The sequence below is a fragment of the Moschus berezovskii genome, chromosome 1 (genome assembly GCF_049115385.1).
Source record: "Moschus berezovskii isolate FMDL1 chromosome 1, NW_MosBer_1.0, whole genome shotgun sequence".
Classification (NCBI taxonomy): domain Eukaryota; kingdom Metazoa; phylum Chordata; class Mammalia; order Artiodactyla; family Moschidae; genus Moschus; species Moschus berezovskii.
In genome coordinates, this window is record NC_142460.1 from 90820337 (window position 1) to 90845222 (window position 24886).

A 24886-nucleotide genomic window follows, 5' to 3' on the forward strand; every position below is an offset into this window, starting at 1 on the left:
AGTCCTGAAGGACGCACAGCAGACCCCGCCAACCCTGAGAGTCCCTCAGACAACGCAGTAGCGCTGTCTCTTGTTTATGTTTTCGACACGCTGATGCCACCCCCAAGGCTGGCCCTCGCTTGCTCCCAGCAGTACCATGGCAATCAGTAAAAGGCATGCTTTGGCTCAGAGCAACAGTGCCTGCAGGGGCACCTACCTGAGCAGAGGACACCTTTGTTCCTGGCGCAGGAGAAGTTGTCACACTCGCAGAAGGACCCGTAGATCTTGCCAAACTCACTCTCGAAGCAGGAGCACTGGTTGCAGCTGCACTGGCCACGCCCACTGCACAGGGGCTTGCCCTCCGCCTCCCGGCACAGGTTCTGGTACCCGCTCTGGCTCTCTCCTTCCTGGCACTCGCACCTGGTCCCCAGGTAGCCGGGGTTGCACTCACACAGGCCACAGATGTAAGTCCCATTGCTGCTGCACCTGGCACTGTCGGGCTCCAGCCCTGCGCTGCAGCCGCACCTGCAGTTGTAGGTAACCCCAACCTCCAGGCTGTCCCTGAAGCCCACGGGCCGCAGGGTGAACGTGTGCCGCGCGTGTTTGCCGGGGCAGCTTCGGGCCTCCACCGACACCTCAAAGGACGCCTGGGCAGGAGAAAGAGAGGGAATGTTGTGGCCGTGGCGCAGCTGGGCCTCCCGCTCCCTGTACTGGCCTCCCCATCCCCCAGGGGCCTGAGCACAGCTCCTCCAAGGCCCTCAGTGCAGAGCTGGGATCAAATCTGGCCCCTGCCCACATGCAGGGAAGCCACTCTAGCCACCCGAGGAGGACGAGGCCCCAAGTCAGCAAGCCCTTCCCTTTACCCAGGAAGGGCGTGTTCAGGCACCAGCATCTGACAGGCATGGTGCTTGGTTCGTTAATGTTCATTATCTCTTTGAATCCTCACACCCTGGAGGAAAAACGCTTCCACAGGAAGGTGGAAAGATTCACTCAAGGTTACATGGTTCTCTTTCTCCCCTTTCTTTGCACTTGTATCCTGTCCTCTCCCCATCTCCATTTTGAAAGTCAACAAAATATTCAACAATTCAACAACAGGCACCTCGTCTGTGCCAAGCTAGACACGCTCCCTGAGCACGTGGGGCACTGGGGTCAAGCAGCCCTGGCAGCTGCCTACTCTTCTGCAGAGGTGCCTCCTCCCTCGCTGGAGAAGGGAGAGAGGACCCCTGGGTCCCTTCCAGCTTATCCGACTCCTCACAAGACACACCTGAGCCTCCCTTCGTCCCAGCTTCTCTCTGTATGGTGCCCACAACCGTGTCTTTCACAATCAGCCCACGGCCCTGAGGTTGTATTTAGAAGTGAAAGAAAAAGTGAGAGGGTTAGTCGCTCAGTCGTGTCCAACTCTTTGTGACCTCATGGACTATAGCCCACCAGGCTCCTCTGTCCACGGGGATTCTCCAGGCAAGAGTACTGGAGTGGGTAGCCATTCCCTTCTCCAGGGAATCTTTCCGACCCAGGGATCAAAATCAGGTCTCCTGCATTGTAGGCAGATTCTTTACCATCTGAGTCACCAGCGATACACATGGACAGACTTTTTCTTATTAAACAAAGCATGTAAAGCATGTTGCCAACTCCTGAGCTGCTTATGAGTTGCCATGGAAATAGGTAGGAAGGTGGACCTCGATGGCAGATCACAATGGAGGAAAGGTGCCTGTTAGTTGCCCACAGTGGCGGAAAGGTGCCTGTTAGCTGGGATGTGAGGAAAGGAAAGACACTGCTCACTGTGATTCTCCCAGGAAGTCAAGCGTGACACCACTTCCCCTCTCACACTGTGTGGTGAGCATCATTTAGCACTGCCCTCCGTGCATGGCGCTGTAGAAATCTCCAGACAGGTAGCTGGCACACCTGACCAGACAATACCCTGAGTCCTTCTCCCTTAAATGGACAGCGGCCTGGAACCACTCCAGAAACTGACCCACCGCCTGGCCCACATGTCTTTTTCAAAAGGCTCCTCAGAACATTCTGGAAGCTCAAAACAAGTTAGGAACCACTTTTAGCTACTGTTATTGTTAATTCTACTATCTGGGTTGGAACAGAACTGATTTCTTTAAAAAGTCATCAACAACCTGCTTTACTGGGTACTCTTTAGGTATATTTTCGGAAAACTCTCAAAATATTTTTTTCTAAATGTTCTACGGATCCCTCTTACTTTGGGATCATTACTAATTCTAAAAGGCCTCCCCTCAGATTCCGTGACACCTAGGGACCCCCCCAGGGTGGGAGCGGGAGTGTGTGAGACTGAACAGGAGACCCAGCTCCCCAGGCCCTGGAGAAGGTCGGTCCTGCTGGCAACAAGACAGCCAGAGTCAGCCCCAGGGAAGGGGTGTCCCAGGACATGCTCTCGACAAGTGAATTGAGGACAATGGCCACAAGCCAGGGTCAGGAAGCTGGGAGGACCAAGCCAGCTGCAGACAGTTGGGACTGGCCCACCCCACTTCCACGTGGGCAGCGGGAGGGGCAAAGAGAAAGACTGACAAAAGCAAATTCAACACTAAGTTCCAAGGCCCTCAGGTACAGCGGGGCTCTCAAGGGGCTCTCAAGGTAAGGAAGTAAGATGGGACCCACCCAGGATACTGCAATCTGCCTAACGGTTACCAGGGGCTGAGTACTACACGCACCAGGCATGTGCTTGGTATTTCCATGAGCATCTCATTTACACGCCCTGGGAGGAGGCATCCTCATTTACCAGAGAGAAAGCGGGGTTGGTTGCTGGTCACACAGCTGGGGAGGGTGGGGCTAGGCCTGTGTTCACCTTGGCACATCACCCCCTAGAAGGAGAGAATGAGGCAGACGTCCAGTGTCCAGAGCTGGGTTCAGAGGGAGAGGCCCGGTTCACACAGGGACCATAGGTGGGGACCCCCCCAAGTGGTGACCAGAGGTTTCTTTAAATCTTCCAGCCTTGGGCTGAGGGTAGGCTGAGTCTGCAAATGGAAGGACAGGGAGGCTGCACCTGACCAAGGTGCCAAGGGCATCAAGAATGTGGAGGTGAACATCTCTCCCTCTGAGGCTCAGAGAGAAGCCTAGTGCTTCCCAGGGGAACAACTTTGCTGGACTTGGTAAATGGAAACCTCTGCTCCCTGCAAAGGCAGCGGGGGTCAGAAATGAAAAAAGTTACAAAGAAATAGCCTGGAGCAAGAGTCCAAGGCATTTAATTATTTCAAGACTGTGGGTAGTGTCCATCTGTGAGCATAACCTTCCCCCAGGAAAACTTGCCTGCATCATGGAATTAAGTAGCAAGAGAGGGGATTAAATCTCTTGGGACTGACCAGAAGGAAATGGAAACGTGAAGGCCCTCAGTGAGTGCTGGCAGCCAACCACCCAGGATTCAGAAATGTTCAGCTGCTGCCTGCCCAGGCTGCCTGGCTGGAGGAGCAGGGAGGCCTGGCTTCTCAGCAGGTCCCGCTGGCCTTCCCCAGCCAGGCTATGGTCTAACCAAGGCCCTCACTGTTGGGCCCCATGTGGCCTAATGTCTGTCTGGCCACCTGATAACCAGAGAATGGCTCAGTTTCAGCCACCAAGTTTCAGGTCCTGCTGGGCACAGAAATGCTATAAAAAGCACACTGGGAACAGAGAGTTAATCTGTTCTGCCACCACTCCCCTCAGAGTCCATTTCCCTGAGGGATCAGGAAAGAATCCAGACAGCCTGTCAGGTGGCCGGAATGAGGCTTCTCTTCTCCGACCACTGTGGACTGATAGTGAAGGCCCCCCAGTTCTGGAGACTTTCCGTTTCCCACTCTGAGGTTCCAGAGGATGGTCACGGGCACAGCAGCCCTTCTGAACCTCATTGAGATGCTCCTGGTTCCCCCCTTGGGGCTGCTGGCCTGATTCATCCTTTCCCAGGGGCTGCCCAACCCCCACTCAGACCCACCAAACCCAGGCTGAGCAGATGCCAAGGCTACTAGGAGCTCACTGGGACAATGGGCACGGACACGAGATGGAGAACCCCAGGGGAGGGGACAGTAGAGGGGATGCCGTGGGAAGCCTATGACGGGGCTCACAGGGTCCTTTGTACCAGGCGTCAGTGCTGGCCGCACAGCAGGCCACTTGCATACTGATGTGTCAAAGCCAGTTCATGAGAAAACCAACTTCCAGCAGCCAGGCCCACTCAGTCAGCCTCGGTTGGTGTTGGGAGGAAAAAAATGGAAATCACTAGATTTGGGACTTCAAGATTTCATTTAAGGATTATTTCTCTGAGGATAACCTTTGTTCCTCACCCCCTACACCTCCTAGAGGAAATCAACCCTGACTATTCATTGGAAAGACTGATGCTGAAGCTCCAATACTTTGGCCACCTGATGAGAAAAGCTGACTCACTGGAAAAGACCCTGATGCTGGGAAAGATTGAGGGTAGGAGGAGAAGGCAGTGACAGCGGATGAGATGGTTGGATGGCACCATCGACTCATGTCCATAACTCAATGGACATGAATTTGAGCAAACTCCGGAAACAGTGAAGGACAGGGAAGCCTGATGACCTGCAATCCATGGGGTGGCAAACCTTGACACAACTTAGCAACTAAACAACAACAACCCTACCACCTGCTTCTTTTTTGAACAGATCCCTTACCCAGAGAACACAGGACAGTCAGGGAACCACAGCCTCTGGTTGGAAGGAACCACGGAGCTGCTGCCTGACCACCCCCACCTCTGCAGGAAATTCTGGTTACAGAGGCGAGACCCACACGGAAGCCACTTGAACCCAGCTGTCCCACGGCGCCCCCCAACCCAGGCGCCATGTCCTTATGCACAGGCCAGGCCCTGAGACGCACTTGATGGTAGTGATAGCCCGTCTGCACTCCCTAATTCCTCTTCTCCAGCTGAGACCCAGTGCCTTTCCGCTGTGCCCTGTACCCCTGCCTACCTCCTCACCATTTCCTGACTTGCCCGCAGCCCTCCCAACTTGTGGTGCTAAGAAACAGAAAACACCTGCCGAGTAACAGCCAGACACCGTACTGGAACATTCATCCTACCAGTCGGCCTGATCCTGCCTCTGTCCCTGCCCCACTCCCCTCAGCTGCTTCCCACCTGCAAAAGGGCAATACCCTCATGGACTCACCACTAACGGGGCCTCCTCAACCTTCTTCTATGTCTGGAAAACTGTGAGCCTCAGCTGAAATAGTGGCCCCTGTGATGAGGGGCCCTTCTTCCTTGGGACTCCATCAGTAAAAAGGGGGCTGAGGGGAGGCCCTCAGTTTCCCTGCCACACCAGCATGGTGGACCCCACACTCAGAATGACCCAAGCTTAGGCTTAATACTCTGCTATCTGAAGTTATTCCTGAACAAGGACCCCACCTTTCCATTTTGCCCTGGGTCTGTCCTCTGCTGCCTCCAGGGTCCTCAAGGAGCTCACCTCTGGTGGCCAGGCCAGCAGCACTCAGTCCAGTTATGACGGGTGAGTGGCTGCTGCTCTGTGCCAGCCTGTCTCCATCCACAGAAAACAAAACCTAACAGCCCTGGTGGCAGAGCCAGGGGCCACATGACTGTAACTTCGTGAACAGAGAGCAGAAACAGGGAGCCAGTATGGAAGGCCTGCCTTTGGGCCGCTGTCTCAACAGGGTCATGGCCCCTCGGAGCCCAAGGGAGGCTCCGGCTCACCTGTTGAGATAGAAATGCTATGCAGAGTGTGGGAGAAGCACCCTTCCTTCTTCTGCTTCAAATGCTTCTGAAACCATCCAAATACATCTGAGATTTGTTCATGTTTGTCAAAAAAATGCCGCTGAGAATCCTGCCCTGTCTTCTGGACAACGTTCCTATCTTGCTGAGGTATCCTAGCAAGAACAAGATCTGTACACTAGAGTGACCACATGGAAGTGGTGATGATAACACCTTTCGCTTCTCTGCAACTTTCCAAAGTGCACAAGGCATAAGGGAAAAAACACGGACTGTGGAATCAGTGGCTGCAGCCCTGTCCCCTAGCGTGCGTGCTCACCAGCAGTCAGACTTCCAGCAAGTCCCTCAGCACCACCCCACAGCCCCACCCCGGAGTCTCAGTCTTTCTCACATAAAATGGAGAAGTAATGTCTACCTGATATGGGTGCTGCAAGCAGCAGATACCTGGCAGCAACGCCCTAGCACAGCATGGAGTGCATTATAAAGTCCCAGGAAACGGTAGCTCGCGTCACAAGCCCCACGGTCAGGATGCTCTGAGCAGTGAGGGGACTCAGGAGAGTGCTGCAAGTCCACTGCCCGTCTGTGGGTGATCTCATGTCTCAGGGTGCCTGGCAGCACTGAGCCACAGGGGGTGTGCAGAGCACATGGGGAGGTGCTCCCCTGCTAGAGGCTGGCCCTTGAGATCATACTGAGGCGAGCCCTCTGGACAGGTGTGACAGGTGTGATCGAACACAGTGATGGGCAGCAAGTGCCAAGCGAAGGTGGTAGGGGGTAGGGCGGAGCACTGGAGCTGGTGTCAGAGCCAGAAGGTCTGAGCCTTGAACTTCTGCTCTGCTACTTACTGGCTACTTACTTGGGGAACTGACTGAACTCTCTGTGCTTCAGCTTTTCTCATCTGTCAACGTGAATAACTACCTTCCTTACAGGGAACCCAGTGATGAACATGAAGCTAACTCTGTCCAGTTAGTTTTCAGCCCTTTCCAAGACTAACTGCATGGCTCCCTTGGGTCCATCAGGAACCCAATATTCTTACAATAAATTTCCCTTTCTTGATATGGCAGCATAAACTGGCTTCAGTTTCTTGCATCCACTATTTCAACTTCATTATCAACATACTAGTTCTTTTAACCTTCCTGGTTTCTAGATACCTTATCCTAACAGTTGCTTTCCCTTGCTTTTTTTTTTTTAAAAAAAAAAAACAACACTGAACAAAGAACTCCAGATGCAGTCTGACCTGCACAAAGTGAAACCATTATCTCGGTGTTCCATTAATGCAGCCTCAGTTGGCATTATATTTTTTTAAAGCAACACTAGTTATTCACAAGGAGCCTTTGAGAAATTAGAATCTACCAGATCCTTTTCTTAAAAGCTACTATCAAACCAAGTTCTATCTTATTAATATTCTGAATTAAATGCAGGATACTAATCCTGATGATTTCAACTCCACTTCATTTTCAAAAATGAAGTTTTTGGTTTTCCTGCTTTATAAGTCATCTATTTTCTCCAGCTTTGTGACCTTCCCACCTTTGATAAGCAGTTCTCCCACGAGTTAATCTCAAGCCAGGAGTAAACATGGACAGGAGACAGTAGGAACCTCAGTCAAGCCTTCCTCCAGCTGATGTCATCAACACTCTGAGAAAGCAGATTTACTCAGCCCTGCATCTGCCCAGCTATGCTACTGCCAACCTATGTTACCCGTCTTTGTGTTAGGATGTCATTAGAAATTGCCAAGAGACATCTTGAAAACCAGGCATCTGGTATGTGCTGTACATCCTCGCCTCCTCCGTTTCATGGCACCTATTTCTCCAAGTAAAGGGTTCTTTGGGTGTTTTTCATGCATCATTCTTTAGCTTTCCTGACACATTGCACTAAACATCCCATGCACCACAGATCTACAGAATCCACTTACGTGTATTTTTTCTGGTTAGTTGTGACTCCTTCTACATTTCATAATTGCCTCTTTAAACTCAGTGACTATAAGGCTTTTATCTTTTTAAAAACACCATCTGGATTGACTAATCATTGCAACTGATCAAAACAACATAAATATATGACAAAATATGACAAGTATTAAAAAACAAAATTTTATTGGATGTGCAACCTTAATGAGATGGGGCTTTCCCCATCCAAATAATCCATGTATTAAAATGTGACTTATTACTAAATAAGACAGGGATTAGCATCAGTTCTACTCCTATATTTTATTTGTATAGATTAAACCACTCTCCAAAATTTATTCACGTTAACAGGAGTCTGTTACAGCAACATCACTTTATTCTATGAGTATCTTCTAAGCTAAAAGTCATAAATAAACATTTAAAAATTTTATTAATTCATTACCTGACAACTTGATTAGCTCAATCTCCCCCTCTCCTTTTTTTCAGAGCAAAAAGACACTTGGAAAAAAAACCTGAGTTAGAAAAAGATTTGTTATCTGGTCATTACAGTCCTTCACTTTCTCAACTTTCATACTACATTCTGAACTGTCCCTTTGCTGGGGTGAGGAACCCCTATAAGATTTAGAATGGGTGAGATGTATGCTTGTGGGTCATAAAGTGGGTGAAGAGCAGTTGGGAAGGTGAAGGAGGGACAGAATCAATTACAGAACATGAGGAAACTCCAAAAGACTACACTGCGGTGTCAGCAACTGTGTGACCACACCCATGTCTTTCTGAGCCATTTCCCTGGAGCTCAGGATATGTCTGCTAATCTCCACCTTGGCCATCGTTAGTGCTTATGAAAGCCCAGAAGATACAGTCCTGTATCTTTAAGATCCCTCTATTTTTTCCGGCTCCAATCAGATTCTTTCAATACAGAAGAGAACTTACCCTCACTGCCTTCCCATTTTCTGAACAATGAAAGTGACAGCAAAACAAAGGATGCATCTCACAGTCTGTCTGGTGCTTCTGGTGGCAGAAATCTCTGGAAGTGTGGCTGGCTCTCCATGACCACCCTGCCCGCCTCTGAGCCGCTGCTTCACCTCTGTTCTCATCACTTGCACATCCTCCTCCCTCCCTCAAGTCCTTAGCTTGGAATGTATCTTCACAAGCGATACTTCTTCCCCACCGTTTAATTATATCCACTTAAATTCAGACAAGGCAATCCATGCTCCCTCCATTGTGACAGAGTTATCCATTCCATCTGATCAGATCAGAAGAGGTGAAAGGTTTTCTTCATATTTTATAGAAGGGAAAAGTGAAGATCAGACTATCCAAGGCACAGAGCAAGCTCCAGGAGACTAGGAATGAAGGCACAGACTTTTAGGTTTCCACTTACACTCCCCCAACCCAATTTAATCCTTGTCAAACAAAGGTAATAATAATAAGTTAAAGGTACCAAAGGTACCATGTCAACTTGAGGACACCAGTATACTGCGGGCTGTGTGCTGACTGGGATTTTTAACAAGTCCACCTGCATCTTCAAGGCACAGCACAGAGAAGGCTGAGCTGGAAGACAGAATACAAACTCCCAAAGGCCTCTAATAAGTCACAAAAGTTATCAAAAGCCAAAGCACAATGACCGATGTTAACAAGTCTAAGCACATGAGGAGGTGAGAACTTACCGTGTCCCCGATCTTCAGGCCCTCGCACTTCCTCTGACCAGGGTAGGACACACCGTCCTGGCAGGTAGCAGTGAAGAAGAGATTAAGATCCTCAGGCTGATCCCAGACAGACAGCTCCACTTTAGACCGGATGCTCTGGAGAGAGAGAGGAGAAGCCAGAACCACTCAGTCAAGGCTGCAGCTGAGATGCTCTCCACATTGGTTCTCTGATGCCCACGTGGCTTCCTCTGACTCCGGGGTCTCAAGCCAAGGAGAGGGCCAGTGGGCTAGGTTCGCTGCTCCTCCCTCATCCCTTTCCTCCTCTCCACACCCACACACCATCTTAAAAGGCTGGACCTGAGGTCTCCCTGTGGGAGCTCAGAGAAGTGGCTAGTGGTCCACCTGCCGCACGATGACCTCATCTGCTTCCAAGGGTGGAGAGCTGTCTCTGCTCCTCCCTACAGAGCCATCTCTCACCACCGCGCTCAGCTTCAGACATGGGGCACTTCATACCTTGCCACGTGCTCTCCAGACTTCGGGCCTTGCACACGCCTGGGGTAACGGTCCTTTGCTTGCCTGCTCCTCTTTCTCCTCCCCTGACCAGCTCCTTATCGTCCTTTCCCATCAGGTCAGCAGGCACCTTCTCCCAGAACCCACCCTCCACTGCTCACCATCACGTCCATCCCCCATCAGATGAGGTCCACATTCATGAGCGCTCAACTACTTCCTGAGAGAATAACATCTTATATGTGGATTATGTCCTCAAGACAATGGATGGAACCAAAATCAAGTTAAAATTATCCACCAGAATAGAAAAGATAAAAGACTAAAAACACCAAATGTTGGAAAGGAGTTGGGGCAACTGGGGCTCTCAAACCCTGCTGGTGGGAGTGTGAACTGGTACAACCCTCAAGAAAAACATTAGCTGGTACCTACTAACGCTTAGGTCAACCTTAGACAAGCAATTCACATCAGAATCATATCCAACAGAGATGTGTACTGACCAACAGACACATACAGTAATGGTCACAGCAATACTGTCCGTAACAGGTAGAAACTGGAACTAACCAAATGCTTATCAATAGAAGAGAATTTTTTTTTCCAAATTACAGTGTGCTCATGTAGAATAACATACAGGACAAGAATGAATGAAACATGACTGCCTGTTGCCACACAGATGAATCTCATAAATATCACACAGTCCAAAAGAAACCAGATGTGCACAGCATACAAACTATGATTCTGCTTATTTATACTATCCCCTGGGGGAGAGTAATAGAAGAGGACATAGGAGTGCTGGTGGCAATAATAGTAATATTCCATTTTAGCCTGGAGGGCTCAATACTCGGGGTATATTTAGTTTGTAAAAGGTCTACACAATCTTCTGTACATCTCCAAGTTTAAAAAATCGCCACTGAAAATTTCTAAGGAGGATATACTTTGGAGACAGAGGCCAAATGAAGTAACTAACTTGTAGTTAAGGTACATCTTACAAAAAGGATTTTTTATACCCTAAATACACTCAGAATAGTAGGCTGCACACGCATGCCAAGAGACACATAGATCTCCCTCCCCAGATCAACTGACGGCCCTTCAGCCCCCTACCTCCCTTCTCAGGTGCACTCCAGGCAACAAGACTTTGGGCAGAGGAAGGCAGAAGTGCTTTCTGCTCTCCTAGGGCTGCTTATCTTTTTTTTCCTGCTGAGCATGTAGTGTTAAACCTGCATTAGTTAAATATGCAGTTTCCCCAACACATTAACAGCTTATTGAAAACACTCTCTGCAAAAAATTGTCTCTCCCTTTGCCACAAATTGTCTAAGTGCTTCTATAACTAAAAATATTCTCTCTAAAATCCGCTTCCTCTTTTGTTGGTAGTGTCAGCCTCCACTGGCAGAGGACTGCGAGAGTGCCACTCAGCACACACAGCTCGGCCGAACATGATCTGTTGTTGCTCAGCCGTGTCCTACTCTCTGCAACCCCATGGACTGTAGCCTGTCAGGCTCCTCTGTAATTTCTTAGGCTCAGTCTCATGAAATGCGAAGGCCCCATAGCTCACTAACAAGACATTGGGAAGAAGCATCAGCACTTGCCATCAAGATCTGCTGAAGCTACCGCCTGGAAGCATTAACAGGGAATTTGGCGGAGGAAGGGGACACTGAGAACTGAACTCCTAGTCGATGTATCGGTAACTGTAGCAGATGGACATGGAATCTTATGTCCTACTCTGGCCATGAGACCCCTAAGCTTTGTGTTCAGATCCACAGTGAGTATTATTCCCAATCCCCATGCTGTCTCTGGAATGAGAAACGCTTTAAGGTGTCAGTGAGGGTAGGAACTGTGGAGATTATTCAGTTCAAACTTCCCATTTTATGGAAGTGGGAACTGATGCCACTTAGATGGCAGGGGCAGGCAGAATCAGAATCGGGCCTTCTGGGTCCCCCTGCAGTGCTCTCTGCAGTTACCAGGCCATACACTTCTTAACTGGAAACTGGCTCTGACCTCGGGGAGTATGGATGCTTAGGATGTATCCTGGTTGAGTCACTCTCCCCTCAAAGATTATGAGTTTCTGGAGGGTAGCACTGTGTTCTGTCCAGTTTTATTCCCAGGGGGTAGCATGATGCCTGCCACACGTTAAGCTGTCTCTGTTGAATGAATGAAGGAAGGAATAAGTGGCTGGGTACAGGATACAGCAGAAAATCAAAGCCACAGCCAATGCAGTTGTGATGCATGAAACTGTTATGTCACTCCTGAAACTCAATGAACTCCTTCCAAATTTGCCTCTGAATATTATTCCTTATTTCTCATACCCTAGAACAAATAGACAACATCAAGAAGCTTAAAGGCTGTTAAATACCCAGGCTAGGTGACATCTGCAATCGTTTTAAGGCAGGCCAGCTGTGGAGCGGGAAGAGCAGACTGTATGGCAACAGCGAAAAGAGAAACATGTGCTCGGTGAGGAGGCCTCTGACGTCACCCTCCACATGCAGCTCTAGTGGCGTCCAGCATACCCTGTTCTTGCTCATCCTGAAAAGGGACCCCCAGAATCTCTCTCCGAGTCTGACCGTCCCTTTGTCTGTGTGACACAACGCTGGTGTCATGTGTACGCACATGCGTGCAGCTAGTGCCCTACCTCCGAGCTCTGGAAGGGAACCTCCCACCAGCACCCACCGCACAGCAAAGCTCCACACCGGGGATCCTTCACAATGAAGAATCTGGCATAGCGAGAAAAAATGAGAAATCAAAGCCCAGAGGTGCAAACTTCCCACCATGAAAGCTGGGAACAAGACTCAATTCTACGAGACGTTACATTAGCACGCCCTTCCTGCTGCGCGCCCTCCCCAGCCTCGAGTCACACCACTTCGTCTACTATGTGTGTTCCGCTGCCGTCCCTTCAGGATGTCCCCCCAGATGGTGTGCCAGCGCCGGGGGAGGCAGGAGTCCACAGCACACTTAGTCACGCCCTGTGTGACTCACAGGAAATCTACCACAAAGTGCGGGGGCGGGAAACACAAACAGTCCAGTTAGAGCCATGCCCTGAGCCTGACCGGGCAGAGAAGCAGGTGAAAGGACAACCAGAGCCCCTGCCACAGGCCAAAGTACACACACGGACCCGTGCAGGCTCAAATCCAGGAGACGTGTGGGCGCAGCCAACGAATCAGGTGCTAATGAACACCGAACACCGTGCCCCCAACACAGCTTCCACCAACTAGACTTTGCTCTCAACACCTTGCTGTTTCACATTTCTACAGTTAATGTATTTCTTTAAAATTTCCACTGAAGGAAAGAGCAGAAGTAGGGAGTGACCAAGGGTCCCAGCTTTTCAGCGTGATTGACACGCTCACTATGGTGATGATTTTACAGGTGTGTACAACTGTCAAAAAGTTATCGAAGCCTGCACTTTAAATCTGTACAGTGCATTATAAATTAGTTTGTCAATTACTTCTCAAGAAAACTGTTTTCGTTTTCCACTGAATTTGAATAGCTCCTTTGGATCGTATTCCAGAAATGCCCATTTTAAAGGGCGGGTTTCACACACGCACTCTGGAGTCACAGAGTCTGGTTTCCTAACATGTTTCCTTACAGACACACCAATCTAACTCAGGGTGCAGCTATAGTACTGGATCCATAGAGGTCCTTGGGGGCTCAAATGGGGTTCCAAATGTAACCCCGGCCTGGAATAGATCTTTACTCTGCCGGTTCCCGAACCCTCAGCCACAGAGAGGGCTCCCTGCTCCCCTCTAGACCTCTACCTAAGCCAGGCCCTGGGTTTCCATTAAGAAAGAGAATTCATTTGTCGTGAGTCCTGCTCAGGTCATTGCATCGTGCCTCAGAGGGAGAGCAGCTCTGAGTGTCCATGAGATTCCGCCTGGGGACACACTACCAAGGCCCCGTGCGCCTGGTCTGCACCAGACCCTCACATGGTTGTGGACGTGCAGACCGCTCAGCCACACGGAACACTGACTGAACGCAGCGCCTTTTCCAGCTCTCATGAGCACCAGCTGCCAGTTCTACAGAACAGGGTGTCACGACGCCCTTCTTTACTAGACCCGTGAGGAGCAGGAGGGCCTGGGCCTTGGACAGGAAACGCTTCCGGGGGTGCCCGGAGCTCTGGCTGCCAGCTTCCCAGGATGTCAGAACTCAGGAGCTGACTGAGGACGGAGATGCTGGGAGATGGCTCCTCCCCAGAAGCCCAGGAGAAACCTGCACCCCATGCCGGAGTCCAGGACATAGTCACCCTTCAGCCATTTCTTCCCCAAAGGCTCCAGCCTGGCAAGAGGTAAGCAGTGGTCACTGCACTGTTGAGAGCCAGTCAGCAACAGTCCCCCAGCTAACCCAGGGGTCTTCAAGCCCTGGGACTCCAGCAGGATGGGGCAATCAGTCCAGGGCAGGCCTCTGGCTCTCGCTCTGACCCCCCTGTTCGTGTCCAGAGCTTGAGACCCTGGGTATCACGGTGAGGGGGCCCTTGGGACAGAGGTGATGTGGGGCAGGCCTGGCCCCTCCCTTACACACGCCCTGCTCAGACTCCCTCACTACATTACACCCCCACGCAATGCAGGAATCTGAAAACCGCAAAGCGCAGCTAAGCTAGGAACCCGGTCTCACTGGCTCTGTGCTGGCCCCTGGATGAAGATGAAAGGTCAGAGATCAGAAAAGAGGATGTTAGTGTGAGAGGAGTGAGTAAGGAAAGGAGAAGGAAGTCCAGTGTCTCTCAACAGGAAGTTCCAAGAATGAAGATCAGAGCATGTATGAGAGAAAGAGGACCCTCAGCTGCACAGAACCGGGGGACAGGTACGGCAAGGAGGGAAAGCCACCCCAACTCCTTACCGCCACCCACTCACTGCCTTCAGGAGACCAGGAGAGGGCTGGCACCTGACGCTCCAGGTCCTCTGTAACAAGGGTATTACCTACAGCCCCTGGTCTAGCACAGCAGCATTTTGTGACTCAAAATAAGGCCACCACAGTAGGAAACAGATTCATCTGGGAAAACAGAGCTCCAAATGCGCATCTGTAAATCATTCATGGGAAAGAAAGATGGCTTTTCTAATACCGTGTGATGCCAGGCCAGTTGATTATATTCCCAGGTCAGCCCACAGGTCTATTCTACATAATAGAGCCAGCTGAACTACATTTATTCTATGTAGAACTTTGTTTTTAATAGGCAGATGCACTCTGAATTCCAACTCGGGAGTCACCAGGCCTCATGAGGGGCTGGGTGGGGCACTGGAGGCTTCACAGGGAGGGGCACATACGTGCCAGCACAGGAATCGGGGCTCGTCATTTTCCCGAGGAGAGGAGGTCTGCGTCAAGCACTTTTTGGGTGTTAGGAATGAAGGGAAGGGGGTGGGATGGAGAGAGATCTGGGAATCGCAGATGACCGGCTTAGGATGCAGCATGATCCCCTAAATCATGTCCTTAAGCGCCGTACTTATTACTACAGCAGTCAGGCTAATGGAGCTACAATAGCGCAGTATTTAACAGCCCCGCAGGCTCCCTCGAAAAGGACCTGAATACAATTAGAGCCTAAGCATGTAGGCCAAAGAACTATTGTTGATTCTTCTTGGATTCTTCTGACCCATTTTAGTCTGTGGCTCAATGTGGAGCTCCAGGAGCCTGGGAATTTCAGTCCTGCTGGGAGGTGAGCAGTGTGTGAGCGTCTCACTTCTTGCCACAGGGAACACGGTGGCAGGATGGCCCAGGCAACTGGATGGATGAAGAGCACCTGTACCCACCACCCAAGCGTGGTGCCCTAATGGGGACCAGGGTTACCACAAAGTCAGAACCCAAGCACATCCCGGGGCCACCAGCCAGAGACTGACTGACTGAGCCATTTGCTGCTTCACTGGGATCCGCTTACAATGTGAGTCAAGGTGGCAGGGCTGAGGGGAGACCAAAGCACAGGTCTTCTCTACCCCGAATCCAAACGAAAGAGGAAGGCGCCAAACTCAAGAGGCAGGAGGCAAGACATGGAACCAAGTACCCCAGCACAATGGCGCCCTTCCAACCCGAGTCTGCACCAGCTCCTGGAGCCTTAGGGGGTGGGGGTGGGAGTGAAGGTGGGAGAAATCGGTGACTTACGTTGTATGCATTGATAATCAGTTGAAGTATATTTTTGGAGTCTCCATGTAAAATCTCCACCGTTGTTCCAGGTATCAGGGCTGTAAAATTCTTGGGGGAAAAAACAAAAGAAAATAAATGAGCCCATTGTGCCTTTCCATCCTGTCAAACAGTGAACACTGCCCTACCGAGCTAGAATGGTCAGGGCCCTCAGCACTGTTTCTGCCACTCGCTGGCACCGTAACTCAGAGATGCCGCGAGTGAGCACCCGGGAATGGAGCTGTTGCAGCAGGCTGTGGAATCTCGGTTCTCCAAGGTCTGAGTGAGAAGGGTCTGACAAGATTTGTTTCTAAAGTACAACATCAGGCTTCTTCCTGGAGACCCCTCCTCTCTGGCATGTAATGGAAAACGCTCCGAAATTCCATCCTCTGGTGTCAATATAGAGAGCCCTGGTGGCTCAATGGTAAAGAATCCTCCTGCAATGCAAGAGATGCAGGTTTGATCTCTGGGTCAAGAAGAGCCCCTGGAGTAGGAAATGGCAACCCACTCCAGCATTCTTACCTGCCAGAAGAGCCTGGCAGGCTATAGTCCATGGGTTTGCAAGAGTTGGACACGACTTAGTGACTAAACCACCACCAACACCAGAATCAATGCATTCTCAATATTCTTGTCCTGTCTTCTAGACTACGTAGGTATTCCCAGTTTCCATTCAAAGATGCCCTCAACCTGTCCAGGAAGAGTGAAAGAGGAAACTCTGCCAATGGTCTCCAAGACAGTCTCTTTTCTTAGGAGGGAACTGAATGGGAATGGTGCCTTCCAAGGAGGTCTGGTATCTCTGGGTGAAGTCCTTGGCAAAGCAGGCGGCCTCGACGTGGCTGCCTTTCTTCTTCCACTGGTACCAAGGCTTGTGCATGTCACTTACTAAAGTGACAGAAACATCTAGAAATACCTGCCACCCTCGGCCTGCCCTGAACTGGACATGCCTCCTCCCTGAGTGAGGTGTACTTGGTTCTAAGCAAGGTTGGCCAAGGTGGGTCTCTTCCCTCCTGAAGCATCTGGAGGACAGTCCGTGTAACCACCTCTCCAAAACTGGTCCCTGTAAATGGCCATGTCCTATCCTGCTATCTTCACTAAACAAAGACAAAAAAAAAAAAAATCTCTTTCTCTTGTTTTCATCTAAAATTGATTCACACTAAAAGAAGATATGAATTTAAGATGTAAGTGGCATTTTATCAATGATAATCTCAGGCAGGCACGGTAGAAACACACCTTCAGACAAAGGTTCTCTTGTGGATATTTAAGAGCAGCAGAGAGAGGGGACTGGGGTTGACTGTTCCAGAGGTGGGGATGAACTTCTCCTGACCTCTCATTTCAAAGGATGTCAGAGGTGAGCTGGGCTTCACACGCAACTTACGCGGACACTCCAGGAGCAGCTCGCAGGAGAGTTCTAGTGAAAGGCGATTTGCCCATGATTGTGGGGGAGAAGCACACTCACGAGGGGAGAGTACAGCGGCGGCCCATGGGACGGCTGGGGAAAGTCTTGTAACAGACTCACACATACCGCTCTGTGCACTCAAGACACTGTTTTCTTTGGAAATCCCTGCCCCAGACTAACCCCCTGGTTTCCCATACTCTGCGGGAAGGCATACAAACTCTGGATGTAGCCTGTCTACATGTATGCCTAGTTTTCTCTCTGCACATTTTCCTTTTATATCTTCCTTCCCTATTCCCTGGGTGTTTCCATTTCATCATCTGAAAAACAGGAATTGATACTGTTTCCCTCATTATCAAATTAGAAACCGTATGTTTAACTCGCTTGGTATGCCCGGTTCTATGAATGCTTAAGAGCTTCCTCAATACTATCATTTTGCACTAGATCAAGATGACTATATTCCACCCTCCTTTGGATCTCTGCCCACACAGAGCAGGGCTGTTAACACTCCTCACGCGGCCGCCCCACATTCCATTCTCCCATTCATCTCAGAGTCAGCAGGGCCCCCAGATTCAGGCCATCAGCCTCCCTCGCTCCCTTCCAGCTGTACCTTATAGAGCATATAGTGGTTTTTCGTCACTGCAAAGATGAGGTTGATGTTGTTCTCTGCCAATTTCTCTCCGAGCAAAGCAAGGGATGGATAGTCCTAGGGCCAAGGCAAAAGTCAAGGTTGTAACATTTCTTGAAAGCAGAGACACTGGCACATGGCTCCAACATGCACTCAGTAACTCATCGCCTGTGCAGATAATAAGCATCTTCCCCTCAATAGCCAAGCCCCCTGGGCAGCTCCTTACTGAGAAACTATGTAGGGAAGATTCTCCAGGAAAGGACCCTCTGGCACCCACCAAACTAGACTCACTCCTCCTGCCCCTCTCAACCCAGAATGGAGAAGTGATGAGTGGAAGTCTCCCACACTTGGTCCGTGTTTCCATCCCTTCTGCAGGAATGCGGCAGAGTGGGGAAGCCAGCACGAGAGCAGCGACCCCATCCTACCATCAGCACCTGTTTATCTGTCCTCTCTCCCCTAAGACTTTTTCCTGATCTCCTTGCCCTATTTTCCTTTTCCCGTACCCAGTGCTGGGCCTGCCAATGTCTTGCACAGGTTCTGCTCAGTCCTCTCACGGCTCAGGATGGGCAGAAAAGGCTGCTGACATGTGGACAAGTTGGGCTGTGGCGTGGGGAGGGGTACAGAGGAGGGAGGGAGGGAGAATGCTCCCTGAAAGATGCTGCGAGGCAGCTGAACAGTCCCGAAGGATTTCAAGGGTCGATTATGGGTCCAGGAGTCCTCATCAGTGAGGTTCTACAGTTATCAGGTAGTATAGTTAGGAGTTCTTTCTCTGGACCACCTCTTAAAACTGGAGAAAATGGGGTAGTCCAGCAAGATTTAGAAAGAATTTCTCTCTAGTCAGCCACTCTACCAAATGCACTCGGGAAAGCACATTTGGGAAGGAAGAGGAATATTTGGGAAGGAAAAACAAACTTGGTATAGCAAGTGTGAAAAAAATCTTAATTGATGGGTCTGGGTGATAGGTAGGTAGAAGTTCATTTACTAGCCTACTGTATGTTTGAAATTCTGCATAAATTCTATTTAACTGCACAACCACAGTGACAGACTACCGGAGTGGCAAGTCCTTGGGGCTTCTCACCCAGTACGACACCTGCCAGCTGCCCCCAACACTGGAACTCAGGGCCTCAGGAAACCCATTTCTAGAAACCAGGAAGTCTTGTCTTTGCTGGTCTTGCCTCATAACTTCTGTCCCAGTTTTTTTCCTCTGCGGGAACACAGTCCCCTCTCTCGTGTAGAATCGCCTCTTCCCTTTGACATCTATCCTGTCTCGCCACCTCGTCCTTCAACTAAACTTTCCCCATGTGGGTGCACAACAGCAGAAAGATGAACCAGCTACAGAAATCCCTGAGAAACGCTCTAAGGTAACGATGAGCAGGAGTTCTGGAGGCCCACTTGGAGGAGATGGGATAGAAACCCAGTCCCAAGAAAGGATGGGGAAGTCAGCAAGCAGAGGTCCGGAGGAAGGTGGTCAAGGCTGAGTGAGGCCTCAGGGCACAGGCAGGGTCGCAAGGGCAGTGCCGGGGTCCGGCCCTCACCATCTGGTTGGACGCCGTGTACTCGTTGGCCTCGTTCAGGTGGCACTGGCCATCATGCGGCTGCACCAGGCCCCCCAGCTTTCCGTCCAGCGCGATGTGGGGCACGTCGTCCGTGGTGAACACCAGCAAGTGCAGCGCATCCTTCCGCCAGCCGATCTTCTCCTGAGGGACAGGGGTTGACGGGTTTAAAGGCTTCATGGCTGCCCTGGGGCATCAGGCGGGGCACCGGCCCTTCTCAGGGATTGTGGTGTGGATCACAGGCGATCCTCTGCGTGCACAGCTGGGGATCACTCTACAAGCACTGGGGGATCACAGGGAGCCACCTGACGGGGGAAGCCGAGGGGCAGAAGTGACTCTGCATTGCGGGGCCCACCTGTGCCTGGAATGCCTCGCTGCCGGCCACCCTGCCCTCACTGCTCCCACTCTCTACCTGGAGCCACTCCTCCTGGAGGCCACCCCTTTGAGTCTCCCCTGGTATTCCTTCCACAGAACAGCCTTTAGCCTACCCCAACTTCCCCACACTCCAATACACTCAGCTGGATGCCATGGTCTAAGATGACCGGTAAGTGACCACTTCAGCCCCCCAATTAAGACACAAATCACTCAGAACAGAGCACCCAAATGACCAACAGATGGATCTGTCTTTGGAGAATTTGGTAAAATCTGCCATCTTTCTGGGAGATGTAAACCACTTCAATCATTAATTGAACTATTCCAGTGATTAAAGGCTTCCCTGGTGGCTCAGAGGTTAAAGCGTCTGCCTCCAATGCGGGACACCCGGGTTCGATCCCTGGGTCGGGAAGATCCCCTGGAGAAGGAAACGGTAACCCACTCCAGTATTCTTGCCTGGAGAATCCCATGGATGGAGAAGCCTGGTAGGCTACAGTCCACGGGGTCGCAAAGAGTCGGACACGACTGAGCGACTGAACGGAGTGGAACGGAACAGTGATTAAGGTCAGATAACCTCTCTTCTCTCTTTAACTGCTTCAATGTATGGAATATGTCCACCCTTCAGACAGAGGCATGGCTCAATACAGGCTATACTGTCAGGGAAGGACTCTATTTTAAATCTTTAACTGCTGTGGCCCTGACTCTACACAAATCACTCCTAATCATTACTATTAGGAGCAGCTAGATCCTGATACAGGGCAACAAAACTTGGGACTGGGGTGCTTTCATATCAGTAGTGAAAGAAAATACACGAGTAGCAGGATGAACATAGGAAGGGTTTAAACACTGCTCAGTTATCTGCACAGGGACACGTGACACTGAAATAGACTGGATTCATAGACTTCACAAGTTAAAAGCTATCACCTTATGGCAGATGAGGAGGTGAGGGTATCATCCTTTCTTATCACCAAAATGATGGACAAAACAGCCTTCAAGAGCTGACATTTTCTTATTCACTTGGCATGGAAATAAGTCACAAAAAGTCAGAGTAACACAAGGAAGAAAAGGTAGTTTGAAAGGAAGCCAGCGAGGACTGAAAGCCAGGATACCAGCTGTAAGCAAGGAATCCACCTTTGGGGAATCGGTTTCCCAGACGCTCAACATTCAGCCAACAAACAGTTACTAACCTCCGACCTCGCGCAGGCTCAATGGAAGGCACTGGGTCTATGAAATCATCTGCTCAAAAAGCTTGCAGTCAAGCAGAAACACAGCTTCAACATATCAGGATAAGTGTGCTAAAGAAGGTAAATACACTCTCAACAGAAACTGGGGGAGGAGGCGAAAAAGTCTTCCCAGGGCAGAAGAAACATAAACTGAGCTAAAGGTGAGGAGGACCCTTCCAGGAAGCTGGAAGAAGACATGAGGGGGAAGGCAGAAACTGGGGATGGGGAGGTATCCCAGGCACTAGTAAAGGCACAACAAGAAGGCCAGGTACAGAGGACAGAATCTCCTCTGTCCCCGGAACAATGGACAGGCAAGAATAATGGAGTGGGTCGCCATTCCTTTCTCTAGGTAATCTTCCCAACCCAGAGATCGAACCCAGGTCTCCTGCCTTGCAGGCAGATTCTTAACCGTCTGAGCCACTGGGAAGCCCAGTAAAGGCACAACGAAGAGGCTGGGCACATTTTCAAAACCCTGAGGAAGAAACCTAGAAAGTCCCTTATGGCAATGAAATTCTAAATTGTGACAAATCTAATCTAAGGGATTAGAAGTGGAGAGGAGTGGGTCCCCTTGGTGGCAAGACAGTATATGTTGCTGCTGCTGCTAAGTTGCTTCAGTCGTGTCCAACTCTGTGCGGACCCCATAGACGGCAGCCCACCAGGCTCCCCCGTCCCTGGGAGTCTCCAGGCAAGGACACTGGAGTGGGTTGCCATTTCCTTCTCCAATGCATGAAAGTGAAAACTGAAAGTGAAGTCGTTCAGTCGTGTCTGACTCCTAGCGACCCCATGGATTACAGCCTACCAGGCTCCTCCGTCCATGGGATTTTCCAGGCAAGAGTACTGGAGTGGGGTGCCATTGCCTTCTCTGGAGTATATGTTAGGAGGGTTAATAATGGGCATATATGGGAACTCAACAATGAAAACTCAAACAATTTTGAAAAACAACAACAAAGTTGTGGAATTCATTCAATAAGGCCAAGACTTACTATGAAGCTACAGTAATTGAGACAGTGTGGTACTGAAAACAGGAAAGACACACAGACCAGTGGAACACAACAGAGCCCAGAAATAGACCCACACACATATGGTCAATTTAATGGAATAATTAGACATCTACTTGAAAAAAAATGAAGCTTAACCCATATCTCTCACTATGTACAAAAATGAACTCATAGTGTCATAGACCTAAAACTATAATATGTCCAAAGGAAAGAAAGGAGAAAAAGCTTTATAATCTTGGTTTTTAATCTTGGTATAAGCAAGACTTCTTAAATGATTCAAAGGATAAAAACCTGATGAATTGGACTTCACCAAAATTAAAACCCTCTTCTCTTTGAAAGTTACCATTGAGAAAATGAAACGACAAGGCATGACTGGGAGAAAATGTTTGGCAAAAAATAAAAGTCTGATAACAGACTTGCACTCAGAGTGCACAAAGCACTCTCGTAGGTTGGTAACAACACAAACAATTGAATCTTTTAAAACAGAAACTTGAACAGACATCTTACCAAAGAAGAGAGAGGGAAGGAAATAAGCACACAAAAGGATCCTCAACATCATTAGTCATTAAGGAAGTGCACATTAAATTCTCAATGAGATGCCACTGGATAGCTATGCCAAAGAAAAGAGCCCTGAAGATACCAACTGCTGGAAAGAACGTGGAACAACTAGAACTCTCATAAATTGCTAGTGAGAATACAAAATGTTTTGGCAACTTTGGAAAACAGTTTGGCGTTATCCTATAAAGTTAAATACACTGACGATCAATTCAGCAATCTCACTCTTTGGTATTTATCTAAGAAAAATGAAAACTTTTGCTCACATAAAAACTACTATGCAAATATTTATATAGCAGCTATTCACGATCACCAAAATTTCCAGTCCAGGTTCGACGCATACAGTTTCCTCTGTTCATTTCTTTGCATTTGTGCTTTTTTAATAAAATTCTTTTTTAGAAATAAAATAAATAAATAAATAAATAATTTAGAAACAATCCAAATGTCCATCAAGTGGTGAATATATAGACATACTGTCATACCTCTCTAGATGGAATACTATTCACTAAAAAGGGACAAACTGCAGATACACACAACTCGGGTGAATCTCCAAAGCTCTAGATTTAACTGGAAAAAGCCTAAAAAAAAACAACCTTCAACTGGGCAACTTACTGCCTAACTTCATTCAGAAGACATTCATGGAAGGACAAATATATAGGGACAGAAAACAGATCGGTGATAGCAAAAGGCTAAGGCCAAAGAAAGGAGTCAACAACAGACAAGACCAGAAAAGTTCCTCAGGCGAAAGAAATCATCTACATCTCTTTTTTCATTAATTTTTTTTTCTTCATCTATATCTTAATTCTGGGGGTGGCTTAAAGACTTTATACATATAAAAGGGTGAATTTTACTCTATGTAAATTATCCCTCACTACACCTGACTTGAAAAAACTCTTGAAGAAATACACATCTTTGACTCAATGACTCTCCTTCAGGAGACTACCTGCAAGAAGTATTCTGAAACACACACAGCAGTTTTCTTACTAATAGTGACAAAGCGGGAAAGAAGTGAATACCCTACTACTCGGGAACAGTTAGGTCAACTGAAATCTCTCCTCACTGTCGTTAGAAATTATGTTCATAAAAAGTATGAAATTATTGTAAACGTTTATGACAGTCAAAAAGAATGCAGTACTGTAGTTAGAGTGTGATTAAATTTGGCCTTGGAGTACAGAATGAAGCAGGGTTAATGGCGTTCTGCCAAGAGAACGCACTGGTCATAGCAAACACCCTCTTCCAACAACACAAGAGAAGACTCTACACATGGACATCACCAGATGGTCAACACCAAAATCAGACTGATTATATTCTTTGCAGCCAAAGATGGAGAAGCTGTATACAGTCAGCAAAAACAAGACTGGGAGCTGACTGTGGCTCAGATCATGAGCTCCTTATTGCCAAATTCAGACTGAAATTGAAGAAAGTGGAGAAAACCACTAGACCATTCAGGTATGACCTAAATCAAATCCTTTATGACTATACACTGGAAGTGGCAAATAGATTTAAGGGACTAGAACTGATAGACTGCCTGATGAACTATGGATGGAGGTTTGTGACATTGTACAGGAGACAGGGATCAAGACCATCTCCAAGAAAAAGAAACGCAAAAAAGCAAATGGCTGTCTGAGGAGGCCTTACAAATAGCTGTGAAAAGAAGGGAAGCGAAAAGCAAAGGAGAAAAGGAAAGATATAAGCATCTGAATGCAGAGTTCCAAAGAACAAGGAGAGATAAGAAAGCCTTCCTCAGTGATCAATGCAAAGAAATAGAGAAAAACAATAGAATGGGGAAGACTAGAGATCTCTTCAAGAAAATCAGAGATACCAAGGGAACATTTTATGCAAAGATGGGCTCAATAAAGGAGAGAAATGGTATGGACCTAACAGAAGCAGAAGATATTAAGAAGAGGTGGCAAGAATACACAGAACTGTACAAAAAAGATCTTCATGATCCAAATAATCATGATGGTGTGATCACTCACCTAGAGCCAGACATCCTGGAATGTGAAGTCAAGTGGGCCTTAGGAAGCATCACTACGAACAAAGCTAGTGGAGGTGATGAAATTCCAGTTGAGCTTTTTCAAATCATAAAAGATGACGCTGTGAAAGTGCTACACTCAATATGTCAGCCAATTTGGAAAACTCAGCAGTGGCCAAAGGACTGGAAAAGGTCAGTTTTCATTCCAATCCCAAAGAAAGGCAATGCCAAAGAATGCTCAAACTACCACACAGTTGCACTCATCTCACACGTTAGTAAAGTCATCCTTAAAATTCTCCAAGCCAGGCTTCAGCAATACGTGAACTGTGAACTTCCAGATGTTCAAGCTGGTTTTAGAAAAGGCAGAGGAACCAGAGATCAAATTGCCAACATCCACTGCTGCTGCTGCT

General features: G+C 48.8%; 1 protein-coding gene across 1 annotated transcript in view; it reads right to left on the reverse strand.

Moving 5' to 3' along the window:
- Positions 1 to 24886, reverse strand: part of ITGB5 (integrin subunit beta 5) — a 118581-nt gene that overhangs the window by 29042 nt on the left and 64653 nt on the right. Inside the window, exons 6-10 of the mRNA XM_055397146.2 lie at positions 19336 to 19497; positions 17783 to 17878; positions 15762 to 15851; positions 9207 to 9341; positions 197 to 626 (exon numbers count right to left, since the gene is read on the reverse strand). Coding sequence (XP_055253121.2) covers positions 197 to 626; positions 9207 to 9341; positions 15762 to 15851; positions 17783 to 17878; positions 19336 to 19497 — 913 coding nt within the window. The remainder of the gene's footprint in view (positions 1 to 196; positions 627 to 9206; positions 9342 to 15761; positions 15852 to 17782; positions 17879 to 19335; positions 19498 to 24886) is intronic.